Below are 19,232 nucleotides of genomic sequence, written 5' to 3'. Positions count from 1 at the left end.
TTGCTACCGGCCATGTTCCGTATTTCCGATTTCATCAAGACGACGACGAAAGCCTAGTGGGCTGATTGATATATTTAAAGTTGGACCAGGATTGATTTGATACCACGCGGCTAGCGCAGCCCACCATTATTTCCATTGCTTTTTCCTTTCTTCTACACTTCCTCTTGCATTGGTGTTTCCTTTGAATACTTCCATGGAAGAGTTCACGAACGAACGCTTTTCTTTTCTTTATGTCTTGGCGAGCGTGAAGGGCGCGTTGGAGAGATGCGGAGCTGTAATGTGTACTTCTTCAATGGGATTGAAATCGTAATCAGGGCGGCGGTAGTGGCGGAAGGAAAGACGGTGGGTGTGTGCTAGTGCACGCACCAGGAGAACTGGGTTGATGGGGAAGGGGACGAGAAACCGGTGTATATGGACAAAACTTGTAGTCGTCTGGGGATGTACGCATCCCGATGCTATAATATACTCATACTCTAGACATGTTCACCTTCCCTTGAGCTTCGTTCATTCATGTCTAGCTACACACAACAAGTCTACCTGATGACGACGAAACACTACAACAGCTCCGCTTCCTTGAGAGGTTTCAAAAGAGCTCTCACTGCCTTGTCTTACCAGCAGTGACCCAGGCCACCTCTACCTTCGGAGCGCGTTACAATCCTGCGCCAACTACTAGCCTTATAGACCACCTCGGTATCCGCCACGCGTAGGTATACCGAAACTTCCAGCTCCAATCCACCTCGGTATGCGGCAACTCCAGATTGATAAGACTGGACATGCCTTCAAGACGTGGGGATAAACTCCCTCTCAGCGTACACCTGTCGACAAACTCGCAGCAACGGAAACCTTGCCCTCGCATGTGAAACGATTCCAGCACTAGTAATGTTGCCAACAGTCCCATCACTATCCGCGATGACATACTGATATATCGTCCACCTCAACTCCCGCGGCAGACGAAGAAACGCAGACTCCTTTGCGTTCCGCTCAGTGATCTGGTTGGCCGTCTCGTCGAAGAACTTCGCTGGCCATGGCCATTGCGACGCGTCTAGTGCGACGGCGCTGTTGCCTGGAACAGGCACTTGTTCGAAGAACAGTGTCTTTCGGTCGAACTCGTAATACAGGTAGAGCGACCATCGGGATTCGGCCTCGGAGAGGACTTCGCGGCCGGGATCGACCCACGGTGCCCAGGGTGGGGAGGTGGCTTTGGGACGCTTGGTTGGGAGGCCGTCGCCGAAGAGGGTGGGCTGCTGGGGGTTTGGGGTTAGATCAGTTGAAACAGACGTCATGGCTGTGGGTTGTGGGTTGTGGATTGTGAATTGAGTGTTTACGTTGTATATGTTTGTTCGTCTCCGCCAATTCGCGGCTGAGTAGAAGGGGACTTCTTCTGGGCTTGACATTGCGAATGAAGGGTGGTGCTTGGTGGTGGGTGACAACGGAGTGAGTAGCGATACAGTCATGGGATGATTTGACTCGGATGTGGGATCTTCTGGGCGAAACAGCGCAGATTTCGAGGGTTGAGTTGTGACTTACAAACGGTGGAGGGCTAGTCCTAAATAGGCAAGGTCACGTTGCCATGCACCATCTGAGTGAATAGGTCAAATTGCTGAGTCTCGATTAGGTCATAGACAGTCATGGCACTACGATGATACCTCGCCGATGAGCCATTCATAACCTCCAGAGTTCACAATGTCGTCTTCCAGATAATCGCCAATATAAGAGCACTAAGACTACCATATATTTTATACAATTGCGTCAAAGCTTGGGCACTGCTTCCGCTTTTACGAAGCGGGACGCGCGTGTCGCGTGCGTGCCACTTTGGTACCCGCACGTGCTGCACCGCTAAAACTCGCAAGTAAAAGCCAGGCAACCATGTGCCCACGTCACGGCTTCATTCTTTCCTGCATAAGAGCAGTTGCCGACTACAGTTCTCCACACAGCCCTCCACTCACAACCGTTCCACTACCTTGACACTGACAATGCAACTCAGAAACGGGAAAGAGTTTGCTCTGGCGGAACGTCTCTCTCATAAAACGGCGGATGCTAGGTAGGTCAATACAAAGTTACTTTTCCCACCAGTGTTACCACAGACTGACCTCACCATCATAGAGCTCTAAAAAACCAGCACGAGTCACCACTGCTTCGTCTCCCTGGAGAAATACGGAATGCTATCTACGAGTATACCCTCTGCGATCATTACATTGACCTAAAGCCATCACGAGGGACAGGCATCACAGTCAGAACGTCGAAAGGGGAACATGTTCCCAAAGCACGTCTCTTCGCACTCAGCCAGACCTGCCGACAAACACACTCAGAGTCCGCAGGCATGCTTTTCAGCCTCAATCATTTCATCGGCCTCTGCCGCTCCATGTATAACACCTCACAGCCTTCTACGTTGCTCTCGCAAGACCAATACAACGCCATACGAAGCATAGTGATTTCGGCGTGTTGCTTTGGACACTTCAGCCCCGGATCGGTTGCGACTGTCGCACCACTTCCTGCGGTCCAGCGGATCACCGTGATGTCTACTTACCCGAGAGACTTCCAAGTAACGGAAGAGATCACAGAGAGGGTGAAGAAGGTAGTGACCGAGATCTTTGGGCAAGGAATGGAAGTCGCGGTGGTGAACTCGACGACGATGTTCGAGAAAAAGGCGAAGGCGATCGATGCTCAGTAGAACCCAGGCGCAAATAATAAGGTTGATGATTGATCGAACCAAAGGATGGCTTTGCATTGAACAGGTCATAAGAAACCCCACAAAGTAGCTAGAGATGATGATATGCACATCCCTCATAACTTCGAGTCGCCCGAGAAATTTGCGTACTCTTCTTCTTCCTGTCGCACACCCTGCCACATCTCGGCAACACGCCACAATTTTTCCATGCCGATCTTCTCCAGTAGACTTCCTCTGCTCTTTCGATACATCTCATCATACCTTTTATCATCGACCACCGTCGCACCGTCTTTGTCAAACACTAGCATCTTGCCATCCTCAACCCACCCTTCGCCGTGGATATATCGGATGAACTGGTCTTGCATAGCCCGTGCTATCCTCCTATCGCCATCACTGAAGTAAGGGTCGAAATTCTGCAAGAGATACGCAACATCGAGCTCGTGGGCTGCGAGGCCCTTGAAAGACCCATCTATCGGGTTGGGGACGTGGAAGTGGTATCGTGAGGCTGGTCTTGTTGGTGAGAGAGCTTTCCACCCCCGATACGCTGCTAGCGCTGGTAGATAGAAGCGGAGTTCAGATGCGAGTACTAGCAAGCGCTCTCCCTGAGCTTCCTTTGATACGTTGCCATCGAGACGATAGACCTGTAGGAGCCCGAGGGTCTCGAGTGGAGAAAGGTGCGTTTCGCACGCTTTAAGAAGACGCCCGAAACTGTTGGGCTGATCGAGGAGTCGGCCTTTCAGAATGAGGGCATCGTGCTCCGTGTCGCCTATTACAAACTCCTTGCACCATGATGGCTTGTGTACGGCGCTTGACCCATCCATTATCGACTCTATCGTGACTTCTTGTGTGAAGAATTGGCCATCGACTGTTGCGGCGAAATGCTGTGCTAAAGGTAATCTCTGAGCTAACTCTTCCGCATCGGTGTCCAATAAGATCCTTCTCCTGCTCTCGACATCGTTGCTATCGATTTTCAAATAGGTAGACTGATCTTCGCACATCTTCTGATGCCACCATTTGTTCCTCCATTTGCGTAAAGATGCCTCACCACTCATAATGACAACACGCTCAAAGAGTCCCTCGTCCCCAACGTTCGCGCAAAGGAGCGTTGATAGCGAAATCGCTCCTGCCGACTCGCCTGCAGTGGTGATGTTGTTCGGGTCGCCTCCAAAACCCGCAATATGCTTCTTGACCCATCGGAAAGCTAGCACCTGATCTTTATAACCCATGTTACCGGCTGCACCAATCTCATCGCTGGCCAGGAAACCAAATACGTTGACTCGGTATGCCATTGAAACACCAATGAAGGGTTTACCGGTTTCCACACCTCGCTGGACAAATCGAAGTAGATCATACTGTGGCCAACTGTTTGCTCCGATGCTGAGACCACCACCATGTACCCATACGAACACTGGAAGACCTCGTTTTCCACTCTTTGCATCGCTCGGGATGTCCTTGGGCACCGTGACGATTACGTTCAGGCAGTCGAACTCATTCATTCTCTCTGTATCGCCTTGACCAGGGCTGCAAGGCAAGACGGCATCTCCGACTAAAGTCAGGTCCCATGCCTGAGCTCCACGTAACTGTGGACATGATGGACCAAATTGTGTAGCGTCGAAAACTCCGTCCTCCCCAACCTCAAGCCTATCGTCTGGAATCGAATCCTTATATCGGGCCGGTATCGATGCGTACTTTAGGTTGCGAAACTGTGTTGTTGACGCGGATGATGTTCCACGCAAGGTCCGCTGTAGTGTGGGATGGTGCAAGGTACACTCTTCGGTCGACATTGTTTGTTTTTCGCGTACGCGTTGCATTCCAAAACTCTGCTCAAGATCTAGAACGGTATCTAGACTACATGTCATCACATACCCGTCTTCGCCAGCCACCCCGCGTGGCACCCCAGACTGTTGACACAGGGATGTGGGGAGATGTGGGGCTGGACCTCGGCAACGGAGACGGCAGCATCTTGCAAACCCATGCCGAAGATGTTGAGCAGAACATCGGTTTGTGGAACCAAGTCACCATACTAGAAAGTTGAAGTTGAGGAAGGCCAGGAACGACAAGCAGGAACGCACGCCTGGGCATGTCACAGTCTGAGGCGCTAGCTACGCGGGGACCGGGCATCTTCGGCCCTGTCTAGGACGCGCTCCAGTAGGTATGCTACACTCGGCGCGTTCAGCCGTCAGTTTCGTATATCTCTTGCATTAGTCGCGCGGATGAGCATGAGAAACCCGAATACTATGACGACACGGCGTGAAGGGCGTTCGGCCTGCACATATTCGGTGTTTGCCCAGCGTGTCAGCAGGCTGCATTAGCGCGTTGCCTACCGCCACCCAAGTACCATCTCAACACCACTGGTTTGGTCTCCTCGCACGCGAAATCAAATTTATGTTCTACTAACTCCAGGCTGGGACATGAAGCAGCGGCTAGAACCTACTTGCTCCGGTGTCTGTCAGCTGGGCGCACATACCCGCTCCTTAACTCCATGGCTCCCACCTACCTAGGTAGGTATTTGACTACGTCTGGGGGAAATGTGTGTACGCCGCTCAATGCCAAAAAACGAAATCAGGGCTATAAAAGGATGTCAGTTGACCATTGATCTATCATCTATTTACTGTTTCACTCTCATCAATATCTTCCGAACTGCTGATCACCATGCCTGGCTCCACCCCTACGAGACCTGTCGATTGCACGATTGACTTCGATGTCAGCCATCTAGCAGGAAAGACTGCTGTAGTCACTGGAGGTATGCACAACCTTCCTTTCAAACACCATAGTCGCTGCAGTAATCACTGGTACGTTCGTTGAAAAGCTAGCTAATCTCTTTGGCAGGCGGTAGTGGTCTCGGTGAAGCATACGTCCGAGCACTGGTCAACGCAGGCGTAAAGGTGTGTTTTGGAGACCGCGATGTCCACCGCGGACAACAGCTTGCCTCCGAACTGAAAGACTGTCGCTTCATACACTGCGACGTAACAAACTGGGACGACCAAGTCCGACTCTTCAACGAAGCCACTTCCCTATCCCCCACCGGCAAAATCGACTACGTAGTCGCCAACGCCGGCATCATACACGCAGACGACGTCTTCAAATTTGAAGGTCCCTCCCAACCCCCCCAAAAGCCCAACCTCGACATCATCTCCGTAAACCTCAACGGTGCCCTCTACACCACCAAACTCGCATCCCACTACTTCATGACCCAAAACGGCACTTCCCCATCCCCATCCCAAACAGACACCTGTCTCATCCTTATCGGATCCGGAGCGGCTTACCTAGACTGTCCGCGAGGGCCCCAGTATAGCGCGTCAAAGTATGCGATGCGCGGCATCATGCACTCGCTACGTCGGACAGCGTACTACTACGGGTCTCGCATCAACATGATTTCGCCATGGTACGTGCGCACGGGTATCCTGTCGCACGACGATTTTGATGCCGTGGAGAAGGCGGGGGTGCAGTTCGCCACGACGGAAGATGCGGGGCAGTGTTTGTTGAGGATTCTGAGTGATGCGAGTGTCAACGGGCGGTCGCTCTTTGTTTCTGCGAGGAAATGGGCGGAGAGAGGGTATGTTGATTTGGACCTGGATGAATATCCGGGCAATGGGTTGTTGGAGGAGATTCAGGCTGATCAGGTCAAGTTTGCGCCTGTAGAGGCTGGTCTATTTGTCTGATCGTTCATTAGCCGCGGTGAAGCCCATGGACGATAATAGGTGGACGGGATACGAGAGATAGTAAGCGCTTTATTATTCCAGTGTGTCCCTTTGCCCATGGTCCATTCGCGTTGACAACGCACCATATCCCGCTATTACCTACTCTTCTATCGAAGTTGAGAAGAGACATTGTACCCTATACTTAACGCTAGCAACATGCTGCTATTACTTGCAGACTAAAACAGCGGCAGAAGGCCTGGTTTAAGAAGGCTGTGTACACTTTGGGAACTAGACTTTAGATTCTAATCAATGAAACGTGTAGCAAACGCCTACGTACTAGGCAAGACCATGGGTTGATACAACACAGCTCACGATACCAATGTCCAAATCTCACTAGCGCTCAACAATCCCCAGACCCCTCCCGCCCGATCACCCACAACACTAACAGCCATTCCACTCCTGTTGTCTATCATCTCCCACACTTCCGGAGTGCCAGTATATCTCCATAGAGTCCCATCACCGTGTCTACTATACAACAAGCCCCCAACAGCATATATACCCACACTTCCAGCTTTCTCAATCGTTTTCCAACTAGGACCAGCAGTGTTCAACCACACTACTAAGCCGTCACTCTGCAGTTTGTAGAATTCGTTGCCGCCAACTGCGATGGCGATGTTCTTCGCGTTGTCGTCAACGACGGCCCATTGACCAGCGTTATGGGGCCACAGGGAACGAACAAGATACCCGTTCGTGAGCAAGTTCCAAAGTGTTTTGTCGTCGGTGACGGCTATCTGTTTGGAGCCAGGGGCGGAAGGTTGCTCGATACTAAGCCATGTACTGCCAGAGAGCCGGGCTACCCATCCATCTTTGCGCCGCGAGTACAGTTGGTCGGATGCTGCGACGATCTCGATGACGTTTGAGTCGGTATTACTCAGAGCTTGCCAGTTCGATGCGCTGCCTGTCCAGCGGAAGGTACCTCCATCGTAGTGTCGTTGGTAGAGGTTGCCATTTGCACCGGTGATCTGAGCAGTGTCCTTGTTGTTGTCGACAACCACCCATGCACCATTTGAGTAGCGAAGAATCTGCCCCGATGAACGCATTTGATAGAGACCGTCATTGGCCGAAGTGGTAGCCGTGTTGGATGTGACTTGTATCATATTTGTGATTGCTGAGCCTGAATCGATACGACTCCAAGTCGGGCTCTTCCAGCCGTAGATGCTGTGTATACCCATCTTGTCGTCCGGATGCATAGGGCGTATGCTACCATCGTAGTAGGCGAACATGATGGCCGCCTCGACGCCACTGTGGCTCATCCCGAGAGCGTGACCGATCTCATGAACAGCTGTATACCCGAAAAGGCGGTCATCTGTCCACTGGTAATCGTCATTGAAGGTTACATTGATGTTGCCAGACGACATGGAGGTGCCATCAGAGACCATGGACGTAAAACCGTAACGCGTATCGTCTCGACCAAGGGGAGAAAAGCGGATGTTGATGTCAGCTCTAGCGTTCGAGGCCGCTTGTACGATATTGAGGGGTATGTAGTTCATCCATTGGGCAAAAGCGGTACTGTGCAGCATTAGCAACCAGGATTATTGGACTGGAAGACGAAATAGTAGAGATTGACCTGAAGAAGGTCCACACCATAGCCTACAAAATACCACACAACCGAGATGTAAAAGCTTAACTTACCTGATCGTGCTTTGCTGGCGCGCTGTAGACAGATCATTCGTGTAACTGTCGAAGCGCCATGTCAACGTCGTCTTCGCCCACTTCGGGCCCCAGAGTACGTATCGTCGCTCAACGTCCGAGGCGTCCTCTGCATCTGTCGCATTGTACGGTTGTTCCGTGCCACAACGCGGCCCGCTCATCATCTCCATCATCTTATCGCTGAAAGTCCCAGTGACAGGCTCTTTGAGCTTCTTTTGTATCTTTCGTATGGCTCTCGGAAGCTCGCTGTCTGATACGGACGCTCCAGGCTTGAGCCAGCCGTAGAGTCTATAGAAGTCGTTGACATGCTTGGAGTGCTGCCTTTGGTCTGTTGCCGGAGATGAAGGTGGGGTTGAAGTCGGCGATGCTGAAGTTGCGCTTGGTATCAGAGCGGTAGTGCCTCGGGCGAAATGCTGGTGAGGTGATGCCAAACAGCAGCGTAGGGTTCCGAGTAGGAGGAAAGCAATGGAGAATCTCGCCATCTTGCAGTTCTCCATACACTAGACGAAGACTGAGCTGTAAGAATGCGTTTTCCAGCTCGACCTTCATTGATATCTCTTTTGTATTTCAACGTCACCCAACCAAAGCGTTCCAACATCAGTCCAACCCGATTGTAGCGAGGTGGTGTGCAGGCGCATTGGTGGGGGGCCATGAACCGTGGTTTGAGGCTGTCTTCATCATCAGATATGCAGTGCCCAAAATAACTTCAACTCATGTATTATCTGGCGCACTGGAAGAGCTATTGTTGCCGAATCGAAGGGAACGTGAACGCCACTCTACTGCTGACCGGGTACATCCCATTAACAAAGGCCTTGTATATACGGGGATGACAGTGAATTGGCGCAAGCGTTCCAGTACCGTGCCGTACTCTGACATGGGATCTCGTGGGAAGGACAATCCAGATGCCCTGGTACGGGTTCTGTGTAAGATGTGAATACTCACCCATGCATCTTCCGTCCAGTCTGCTTTCCTGAAAGTTTGAATGCTGTGCCACACTGCAAGCCGATTTTGAAGTAACGCGTACACCTCGGTGACTCCGGTCATGACCCATACCTTCACACTTCTCAAGTCAGCTGAGCTCAATAATGACCTCATTATATAGCGAACGTCGACATTTCATGCAGTCAATCTAGTTGAGCCTCACCACCGGACTCTTCTATGTGTGTCTTGTACAAGAACTTTCGACGATCGAAGATCAGCCGCGGTTCTACTCGAATGTAGATTGAGCTCCTTTACGGGATCACGAGACGTGAGATTGGGGGCATCTAGATGAAACCCCGTCCACTTCCAGCCCCCCGAAGCTAAAAGGCTTGACCCGGGGGCCGGATGGAAATGGTCAACGATCGAATCATGGAGCGGACTGCTGAGCTCTGGCACGATCAGCGAAGCTATTGCCACAGCTGCCAATGGTGCACCCGTGCGGAAGGTGTGATGGTATGCCTAATGCGAGGCTGGTAGGACCTCAGTTGCAAGTGGAACAACATGTCAACCGTATTCGAGATAACTGCATATTGTAACTATAATAGCTGTAATATACCGAACGAGTTGGTGGTGACACTGCGGGCGGAAGATCTGCGTCACGTCCATAGCCGGAGATTGGCGAATCTCGGAGCTACGGCAAGCTTTTAGCAGTCGACCCTGAGATTTATATCCGGTAAGTGTACTTGACGATGAGACATTTTGGTTTCGCAATGATGAAAGATTCTGGTAGTAACCAGCTTGTCGATAAAGGGCGTCCTGTTGGGACGAACGCGTAAGCGGTGGGCGGCACGGTTCGGGGCGCTTGATATGCAGTATAGGATCTCACTGCGTTGTTGGTGTAGGGTGATGAATGGCAATGATTTGAAGGTCACGTCAGGCAGTTGTTGGTGGGTGGACGCCATGAGAATAAAGGACGAAGGGAGAGGGAAAGAGGTCGCGTCGCGTCCACGGGTGCGACACGAAACGGAAGCCGCGCTAGGCCCGAACCGCACCGCCCCAGCAGGACAGGCAACTACAGATTCTATTGAATTGGCGCAGCGCATTGATTCCATTGGTTTACTTACTACATGTCTAACCACCCATGACCTTTTTCGACTGGCACAAGCTATGGCTTCGCTTCTACATGGCTTTGGACGAAAGTTCTGAGTCGGCCTTCTCAAGCTTGTCGCCATTCTTCTTTCCTTCCTCGCCGCTAACGTTCTTGCCTTCCTCATCGCTACCGTTCTTGCCTTGCTCATAGCCCAACTTCTTGCCTTCTTCTAAGCCTGCCGCATAACCTCGTTCATAGCCTTCCTTGCGGCCTTCATCTCTAGCAGCTATCCTCGCTATCGTTATAAGAGGCTGGCGATATTCCTCCCCCAGTTGAACAACCTTATCAATGGCCTTTTCAATGATTTGTTTCGAAGAGGTAATGAGGTCAGCTGCGAGCTCGTCCACCTTTTGATTGAACACCTTCCGAGCTATCGCCCGACGATCGGGTGTTGTGACAGGCGCTGTCGGCGAAACTGTGGTAGCACCGGGTACGACTGATTCGGGGTCCTGTTTGATCTCGTGGAGGTTCGGCATTGTGTCCTTGTACTCTTCAAGTGTCTCTGCCTCTTCACGCTCCAGAGTGCTTTCCGCCGAGACTTTGTTTTCTCCACTCATGTCGTCTGCATCTGTGTCCTTTTTGACTGCGCGTGGAGATTCGGCTGCATGGTCCATCGTAGACGTTCGATCACGATCAGATGGCGGATCGGCTAGCTTTGCTGATGGTAGTGATGCGGAACTGGTTGATAGATTCCGTGAGCGCTTACGGTTTGCGGGTGGGCTACTCATCTGTGACAGTGGACTTGCTAGGGTGAATAACTTTGATTAAGTCTTGTCTTGTCTTGAGATTGGCGGCTGATGTGTCTGGGGATGTACGTGTTCATATAGTCGCTGCTGTGTTTGTTAGGAAGTAACTAGCCTTTTGTGGAATGTTTGTCTCGGACGCTTCGAGCGTTTGTCGCTTTGTCAAACTATGCATTGCCTCTCAGTAGGGATCAGAGAAGGGACTACCGTGCATATCTCAAGCACAAGATCTACGGAGTTTGCGTGCAGTCAGTCTATGACCGACATGATAGCATGTCACTTACTGCGGCTCCCAATCCTCCCAGACGTAGCTCTGTGGGGTCCCGTCACTGCCTGCCATTCATCACATGCAACAGCCCGTTTTGTGTTTGAGATAGTCCAGTCCTTGAGGGTATACCGCTGGAGCCAGAATCGATTGATATCATCTATGCCACACTATTCATCCCCTATGCACGCCATTACTCCTACCGACCCATGCTGTTGATCATCTCCCTTTGTGTCGCGCGGTCCCGGTTCGTCTGGCTGAGTGATGGGATGCTCCTCAGGTCACCCACAACGTCCTTTGCCTTTCCAAAGTACACCTCCTGCAGCAGATTGCGCATCTTGAGCTCCATGTCCTCGACCATCTTTCCAATGTTGGCGACGTGCGAGGTGTCATCCTCGACGGCCATGTCGGCTTCCACTTGGCGCACCATATTACCGGAGAGGTCAAGACCGCCGAGCGCTTCGCTGTCGGTGCCGAGGGAGAGGATGACGGTGGAGGTGAGCTTGTAGTGCGAGGTGCGGGCGCGGTCTTGGGCGTCGAAGACGTGGATGCTGTCCCAGCTGCCGGAGCTCTTGGGCGTGGGGTTGACGGCTGCGTGCATTAGCATGTGATGGATGTGTAGACCCGAGACTGCCTACCCTTCTTCAGCAGGACACAGCCTGCAAAGCCGTCGTCCATGTCCCACAGGTACACGCTCGATATGCCGCCCTCGAAGTACCTGTCTGCATCAGCCAAGCTCTCCATGCTGCCCCTTCCCTTGTGTGCACTCACAGCTCCCGGTACACGTCAAAAGCCTCGTTCGCCTTGACCTCCATCTTACGGACACGATCGCTAGGCGTGACACCTTCCTCAATGGGCGGCTCGAACTCGTTGCTCCACGGACTCCTCCAGCTGTCGCCGTCGCGGTTGTAGTCGCAGCACAGGAAGTCGCGCTTCGTCTTGGAGCATTTCTTCACGGTGAGTGGTATGTCGACCGACTCGAGCAGGTCCTCTTCCAGCGAGGGGTTGAGCTGGATAATGTGGTCGACATTGCGCTTGACGTCCTTGGGGTTCAGTCGGCGCAGAAGGTCGCTGACATGGGCTGTTAGCTATACACACGGGGAAGGCGGGGTAGGGGAAGCCTCACAGGGCGCTGTCAATGGGGTCCGCCATGATTCTGATTCGGGTCTTGGGCGTGTATCGCTCGGGCGTGATCAATGTCGGGTTGCTTGAGTATCGCTTGGGTCCTAGCCCCGTCCCCTCAATCTCCAGCGGCTCCTCCGTCGGCGATTCGCTGGCCGGCCCACACGAGTCAGGCGAGTACAAGCGTTGGTACCCCATCCCCGCGACGCGTCAATTCACGCAACAACACCTCAACTCTCTCTTTCGTTGTCGCTGATTATCGCGTGGTATGGGTTGCTGTCCATTCCAGGAAGGGTGTTTATCCTCGCGTCAAAAGGCTTGTGGCAGCAGCGGCCTGTTTCTGTCTCTTTCTCTCAACAATCGCGACTTCCGTCGTCAAGGACGAACTCTTTCACTTCCATCATGACGTGTTTTCAGGGCTTTCTTTTGATCATGCTAGATGTCATGTCTCGTCTCGTCGAATAAGCGCTCTTCGTTGTGGCAATACAATAAAACTCGTTGCGAGTATGCAGACAGTCGTTTGCATTGACTGCCACTTTTGCTCATGGAATAGCAAGCAAGAAAGAGCTATCGTCATATCTTTATACAAGACATGAGGGGGTAAGACCTCTGGATTCCGAAATGTCTGCTCTCATACCATATCACGTAAGGCAGTCCGATATCGAGGTGCGGCTCACCTTCACTTCGTCGTGGCGCACGTGTGCGTGTCCGATGGCAGGCGACCAATAGCGCGTGCTCAATCCAGGGTCTCGCATCATGAAGTCGAGGTGAGGGCCTTATTTGGCTTATCTGTGTGCGCCGTCCATCCTTGTGTGCTCACCTTCACTTTCCTGCCATCGCGCTAATCCCCCGCATTCATAATCTGCATCCGTCTCCCACCTGCATCCTCTTTACAACTTGACCACCAACACACCGCGACCAGCATTCAAGCACACCCCAACGATCCAACATGTCCGACAACGATAACACCGCCGTCGCCAATGGCTCTTCTCCTCAGTTCACCGAGCGCGAGCTCCAGCTCCTCGGATGGGCCATGCAGTCCCTCAAGTCCGGTCCTCCAGAGGTAGGTTACCACTCCCTGTCTATTCCTATCACACTACTCACACCCGCTATAGATCGATTACGAGAAGCTCGCCGCCTACGCCGGTATGGGCAACCCGCGCTCCGCCAGCAACGCCTGGGCCAAGATCAAGCTCAAGTTGATGACACCCTCTCCCGACGGCGCCGTTCCGGCTACTCCCAAGAAGACTCCTCGCAAGAAGGCTGCTGCCGCCAAGCAGGAGGACGGCGAAGAGGGTGCCGACGCGACCCCTAAGAAGACTCCTCGCAAGCGTGTCGCCAAAAAGCAGGACGTCGACGGCGAGTCTTCCCCTAAGAAGAAGGCTACTCCCCGTGGCAAGAAGAACGAGAGTAAGCATACCCTGGAGCCTACGTTGACATTGGGTCGCCTACTTTGCGTGCATTTATCTTGATGTAAACTCCAGACCGCTAACATACCGCAGCTGTCAAGGCGGAGTCTGACGAGGACGCTGACACCGGAGCCTCCCCCATGAAGATCGATCCCGCCAAGGAGGAGATCGTGGAGGATGAAGTCTAAACCTGTTCTGCAAGCCTGACGTAAGCCAATAACGTTCTACGAAGTGGTCGACTTTTCGTTTGTCCTTTCCTGGCTCTAGCTATAATAACTATAAGAGGGCGAAGCGCACATGGATGGAGGATCTGGCCTGCGAGGGTTTGTACATAAAAGTCTAGCACGGCGTTTGGAGTACCACGACATCATGAATGGTTTCCCACAAAGGTAGCGGCGGAGTTGGATTGTTCCCACGATAGCGGTCGCAGCTGCACATCGCGCATCTCCAATGCACATCTTTCATCATATCTACCACTTGCATTCCAAATTGAATGGGCGACATAACCACTGCTTGTCTGGTTCCGGTACGCATAAGACCTTGTAGGTGTGACGACGCACATATATCCCAGCACCGGGGTGCTGTAGCCGGATATTACCCCAGAATCTTGGTCATGCACAGCTCATATGCATATAGCACGTACAGATCACTCTAAAAGACCTTTCGCAATACGTATGCCGCCAGACAGTACCGCCGTCACGTACGCAACACACCCCGCACATAATCGCACTGTCGCCATGCGTTCATCGGCGCTACTACCCGCATGTGCGCGATAGCCATCGCATTCTTAGTTACCGGCACCTCGAGGCATAAACGCGATATCTAGCTATGGCGCACAAGAATCTCGAAAACAAGAAAGGCGTGAACGCAGCGATGCCATCGTCGATGGAAGGCAAGTCAGGGCTCGTAAGGAATACCCGGACTCTCTCCGTAGAGACGGCTGACGTCTTGTAGGTCGGCGCTCGTAGCACGAATGTCCTACTGCTGCTACTGATTCCTCTTGTTCCCTTCGGCATCTTTTATGCAGGCGCTCAGCAGACGCTCCCGCCTATACTTCACGCGTACTTGCCCAAACTGCTTCAATCGTACCTGCCTACATCGGCATCAGCCAGCTCACAAGAGTCGCTGAGTTTGGAGAACCTAATCAAAGCATGCGCAGGCCACCAGTACACGACTGAGATCATATCTCTCGATCCTCTTTTGATCTACATCAACAACTTCACGTCAGCACGAGAAGCGGAGGAACTTATCAAGCTCGGGTACGCATACTCGCCTCCGTTTATTGTAGACGGTACATAGCGAATGCAAATAGTCACTAATTCCCGCAGCTCTCCTGAGTTCGCCGAATCTTTCATCAGCCGCTCGCGAGGCAACACGCAGCGTGTAACAGGGCGAACTTCTCAATCCGCGCCGCTCCCAATGGAAAACCCGCTTGTCGAATGCCTTCTTAATCGCGCGCGAACGTTCATGGGCTCCATGCTACTTCCCTCCGAACCTTTCAGCATCCCGCAACTCGTGCGCTACTTCCCCGGCCAGAAGTACAACCTCCACACAGATTTCTGGCCCGAACACCAGATCACCACTCTCGAAAATGGAAGGCGGGTTTACTACAACCGCGTCGCGTCTTTCTTCGTCTTTCTGCGCGATAATTGCACGAATGGGTATACGTCTTTCCCTCTAGTCGAGCCTTCTTCCTCTACTGATTTAGAAGGTCTCTATAGCGGCAAGGTAGCTCACGGAGAGATGGAAGGAGAAGCTAAAGGCATCAAATTTAAACCAATCCAAGGGAATGCAGTGTTCTGGGTTAATCTGGACAACCACGGCAACGGCGATAGAAGAGTGGTACATGCCGGCTTGCCTGTGGGCGAAGGAGAGAAGATTGGGCTGAATATCTGGCCCAGAAAATACTTTGGGTACGTGGACGGTGATAGTGTTGATGAGGCAGAGACGGCGCAGGCGGCACGGCAGGGATGGAGCGGGAAATGGAAGGACTAGGTAAAGAGCATGTTACCAACTTTCCGGGTCATCGAAAATGAACCTAAATATCGTATTTAGCGCATGTGTACTCATTGAAACAATCTATCGCATTTCAAAACCTTAATCTTCCAATTACCCATCCAAGGTCGATGCGCAAGGCCATCCCCATGTATACGAAACAATGACGCGCGTTTCAGGCCATGGCAGATAAAGTGACGCTCAGCATCCGCACATGGACTTAGACAGGGCGACGCCGCATCCAAGAAACCCGGTGGCTGCCGTGTAACACCAAGGCAATCATGTATATTGCGGCGCATCGGTCATTGCATAGCGGCCTCGCACTGCGTGCGTCCCTATCAAACACATCAGTCTCACAAAGAACCACAACTCGACGAACACACTTCACACACTCCAGAAGCAACATTCGACAACCTTCCTCTGCGACTCTCCAAGATATTTACGTATCCCAAAATGCCACAGATCATCATCACCTACCCGGCCCTGCACCTACCACACTCGAGCCCCGCGCCCTCCTTCCCCGACTACCCCACACTCCACAAATGTGGCATGTACATCGCTCAGTTCATCGATCCCATGATCCGTTCCTGGAATCTGGGGCCTGGGTTCTGCACGCGCGACAATCTTTTCGGTGTCAGCTATTTGATCGTACTGGGCGTGAACTACATCCTCGCTATGATGGCTTTCTTCATGGTTGTCGCTGTGCTGAGAAGAGTGGTGTGCTGTAGGTGTGGAGGAAGAGATAGAAAGAGGGGAGAAGATATGGGCGGAGATACGAGAGGTTTGGACAGAGCGGAACGGGGAGAGGGGGGTTGGATGGGCAAGGTATGTTTGGGTGATGTCATGAGACTTAGATGAATGTATGCTGATGACTTCTGTAGCAGATCAAAGCCTTTCAACCGATGTTGAGTCCGGTCAGGGAGAAGGAGAAGATGTGATGCTGAGGGAGTACGAAAGCGGGAAGCATCTCGTATATGGTACAAGGAATCGCGAAGTGGATCCTTGATCTCGACACTCCAGCATCTGATGCGACCAGTTCGACGCGAAACCTTTGGGATATCTGCACATCAGAGGAGAATATGACGCCACTGTCGCCAAATGCTGAGCGCGCTTGTCGTGCATTGCGGGCCAGAAGCCATCCAAGACATATTCACGTCTTCAAGTCGGAGTCGCACGACGGCTATGTCTATCGTGCGAGCGGGTTCGCTAGTGATGTCTTCCATGCTCGGCGTTCCCGGGAGTCGAGAAGACCAAGAGATTGGCCGACATGCTGTAGAACCGAAATGCGTATTGCCGGTCTGATTTACAAGTGGTGAATCTGGCTACGGGAAAATAGAAGCCAGGCGTCTATATTGACGTTGGGTCAATTACTTTGCATGTTTTCATGCTAATGTAAGGCCTACATTGCCGTCAGGTCATTTACTATGCATGTTTTCATCTTCGTATAAAGCCTACATTGTCGCTGGGTCATTTACTTTGCATATTTCCATCTAGATATAAGGCCTACATTGTCTTTGAGTCATTTACTTTGCATGTTTCTATCTAGACGTAAGGCCTACATTGTCATCTTGATGTAATCTGCAAACCTACCTACTCATTCATCGTCCTCATCATCTTCGTCCTCCCCAAACTCAACCCCATACTCAGCACAGACATCCCACCGGTCCCCCTTCGCACTCTTACTAACATACTTGGTAAACCGCAACACACCCCGGTCCCTCAGCACAATAGCGAGGTTATTCCACGCAGCCGGCTGACTGAACAAAATACCATCGTCCTCGTCATCAGCCGCAGACTTGTAGATAGCAGGATCAGCCTTTGCTTTGCGACGTTGACCTGCACCCGTAGACGTTGAAGCTTCACCGGTGGGAACGCTGGGGTGATCGGCATCGTCTTCACCAGCCATGTACATTTCGTAGCCGCCGACCTCCTCTTCAGGCTTGGGTTCTGGTTCTTTTGCCTTGCCCTTCTTTTTGCTCTTTTTGCTGCTGCTGCCGTTTTGCTTGGTTTCTTCCTCGGCGCCTTCTTCAGGCTCTTCGTCTTCGTCGCCCCAGCCGCGGGAGGGCGTGATGCCGAGGCAGACTTCTAGCTGGGGGTCTTCTTCCTCGTAGGCGGTCGCGAGCGTGTAGTCGAGACCTCGCCGGAAACGGCGCGCGAAGATGTTGCTCTTGGTGAGTGTGATACCGGTGACAAGAGAGATCCATTTCATGAACGCTGGGTGCGGGAAGAGGATGTCGACGAGGTCATCGTATGGTGTCATGCCGTCGTTCTCGGGGTACGGTGTAGTCGGTATTGGCTGAATAGCTTTTCGGTAGAGATAGCGCTGCTTGTGTGGCGGTCGTGCGACACCAACCATCGATTCCTTGGAGTGCGGGTTGTTGGGTAGGCTTGGGTTCGCCTCGTGGTCTTTCGACTCAAGGTACTCCCGTAACCGCGCGGAGAACTTATTAGACAGGAACTGTGCCAGTCGCAACGACGACTCGTCGCCAAACATGTTGGACAGCTCCTCCACTGTGTCCGGAACGAGGTAGTTTGGGTTCATGAACTTGATCAGGAAATCAATGTCGTTCTCAGTCAGCTCGTCGTCCTCCTGTTTCGCCTGCTCTTCCCAGTCTGGGTTGTCGACCCAGTGTGATTGCGGCTCGTCGAAAACGTCCGCCTTGCCTCCCTGCAGTTGAGCAAGCGAGCTCTTCTCTGCCAGCTTCTCTTCGAGACCCTCTTCGTAGCCTTCCTCGCCCTCTTGCGGAATGTGGAACCACCCGCTGATGGCCATGCGAACGCGACCACCGTCTTCTTCTGCCTTCTCTTCCAACCCTCTCCTGTAGACCTCCTCGACGTCGTGGAAACTCTCGCCAGGCTGAACGGTGAAGAAAGAGAGCTGGTTCCATGCCGGCGGTATCGATAGCGAAAAGTCCGGCTGTGGCACCCTAACCTTGTCGCCGTCTGGTGTCTCGAGGTGCTCGGTTGGGTACAATCGCAATGCGCCTCCCCACTCTGGCTTCCAAGGAATGTCAGGGTCCAGCAGATACAGAATCCAACTTACACGCCGACTTCCGATGACGTCGTCATGGCAAAGCAAGTGACATCCTGGTGTGTATACATTCTGCGCCGCAGTCAGCAAGATTCCTCAGACAATGCGTCGCGCAACCTACCACTGCCATATCCGTCTTGACTCCACTCAATGGCCCAGATCCTGTTATCGAAGATAGGTACTTGCGAAAGGCAGACGAGTACAGCGAGTCGCGCAGGGTAAGCAGTGAAGGCAGGCGCTTGAGCGCCGAGTCGTGGAGGCCATCGAGATTTGCGAGATCGCCAGATTGGTGAATCTTGTAGATGTCTGTCTCTTTGGGCGTAAAGTGGATGTGCTCGCGGATTTCGTTGCGGACATTGCGTAGGAGAGTATCGTCGACGAGGTTATGGATTACGGCGTGCTTGTAGCTATGGTTCAATTAGAACGTCATGGATCGAAAGTGCGGAGATTAATGCATACGGCTGCGAATCCGCGTATTCGCTCGTATATCCCTCGAGTACTTTGCTGTCGAAGAGACCGCTGCGGAAATTGTTATGCGCCTCGTCGTCGGAGATGGCTCTCTTCTTTTTCGCCTTGC

At 52.4% G+C, this 19,232-nt stretch overlaps 8 protein-coding genes across 8 annotated transcripts; 2 read left to right on the top strand and 6 right to left on the bottom strand.

Annotated features, from left to right (window-relative positions):
• Window positions 1-779: 779 nt before the first annotated feature.
• Window positions 780-1,283, bottom strand: J4E83_006336 (uncharacterized protein; the record flags this gene model as incomplete). Its single annotated transcript, XM_049333250.1, has 2 exons — window positions 780-1,241; window positions 1,275-1,283. The coding sequence occupies 2 exons, from the start codon at window positions 1,281-1,283 to the stop codon at window positions 780-782; spliced, it is 471 nt and encodes a 156-aa protein (XP_049187940.1).
• Window positions 1,284-2,784: 1,501 nt separating this feature from the next.
• Window positions 2,785-4,452, bottom strand: J4E83_006335 (uncharacterized protein; the record flags this gene model as incomplete). The annotated part of the gene is made up of 1 exon (XM_049333249.1): window positions 2,785-4,452. The coding sequence occupies one exon, from the start codon at window positions 4,450-4,452 to the stop codon at window positions 2,785-2,787; it is 1,668 nt and encodes a 555-aa protein (XP_049187939.1).
• An 868-nt stretch (window positions 4,453-5,320) lies between these two features.
• J4E83_006334 (uncharacterized protein) lies at window positions 5,321-6,330 on the top strand (the record flags this gene model as incomplete). The annotated part of the gene is made up of 2 exons (XM_049333248.1): window positions 5,321-5,411; window positions 5,498-6,330. 2 exons carry the CDS (start codon window positions 5,321-5,323, stop codon window positions 6,328-6,330), a joined length of 924 nt encoding a protein of 307 aa, XP_049187938.1.
• Window positions 6,331-6,677: 347 nt separating this feature from the next.
• Window positions 6,678-7,956, bottom strand: J4E83_006333 (uncharacterized protein; the record flags this gene model as incomplete). Its single annotated transcript, XM_049333247.1, has 2 exons — window positions 6,678-7,878; window positions 7,952-7,956. 2 exons carry the CDS (start codon window positions 7,954-7,956, stop codon window positions 6,678-6,680), a joined length of 1,206 nt encoding a protein of 401 aa, XP_049187937.1.
• Window positions 7,957-10,119: 2,163 nt separating this feature from the next.
• On the bottom strand, window positions 10,120-10,704 carry J4E83_006332 (uncharacterized protein; the record flags this gene model as incomplete). The annotated part of the gene is made up of 1 exon (XM_049333246.1): window positions 10,120-10,704. The coding sequence occupies one exon, from the start codon at window positions 10,702-10,704 to the stop codon at window positions 10,120-10,122; it is 585 nt and encodes a 194-aa protein (XP_049187936.1).
• A 593-nt stretch (window positions 10,705-11,297) lies between these two features.
• On the bottom strand, window positions 11,298-12,418 carry CAP2 (F-actin-capping protein subunit beta; the record flags this gene model as incomplete). The annotated part of the gene is made up of 4 exons (XM_049333245.1): window positions 11,298-11,689; window positions 11,737-11,816; window positions 11,870-12,169; window positions 12,225-12,418. The coding sequence occupies 4 exons, from the start codon at window positions 12,416-12,418 to the stop codon at window positions 11,298-11,300; spliced, it is 966 nt and encodes a 321-aa protein (XP_049187935.1).
• Window positions 12,419-13,169: 751 nt separating this feature from the next.
• On the top strand, window positions 13,170-13,692 carry J4E83_006330 (uncharacterized protein; the record flags this gene model as incomplete). Its single annotated transcript, XM_049333244.1, has 2 exons — window positions 13,170-13,283; window positions 13,336-13,692. The coding sequence occupies 2 exons, from the start codon at window positions 13,170-13,172 to the stop codon at window positions 13,690-13,692; spliced, it is 471 nt and encodes a 156-aa protein (XP_049187934.1).
• Window positions 13,693-17,218: 3,526 nt separating this feature from the next.
• On the bottom strand, window positions 17,219-18,785 carry J4E83_006329 (uncharacterized protein; the record flags this gene model as incomplete). Its single annotated transcript, XM_049333243.1, has 2 exons — window positions 17,219-18,727; window positions 18,777-18,785. The coding sequence occupies 2 exons, from the start codon at window positions 18,783-18,785 to the stop codon at window positions 17,219-17,221; spliced, it is 1,518 nt and encodes a 505-aa protein (XP_049187933.1).
• Window positions 18,786-19,232: the final 447 nt, after the last annotated feature.

The sequence above is a fragment of the Alternaria metachromatica genome, assembly GCF_023757995.1.
Source record: "Alternaria metachromatica strain BMP 0045 chromosome Unknown scaffold_13, whole genome shotgun sequence".
Lineage (NCBI taxonomy): Eukaryota > Fungi > Ascomycota > Dothideomycetes > Pleosporales > Pleosporaceae > Alternaria > Alternaria metachromatica.
Note: the sequence above shows the minus strand (reverse complement) of the source record. Positions and strands in the feature narration are given on the sequence as shown.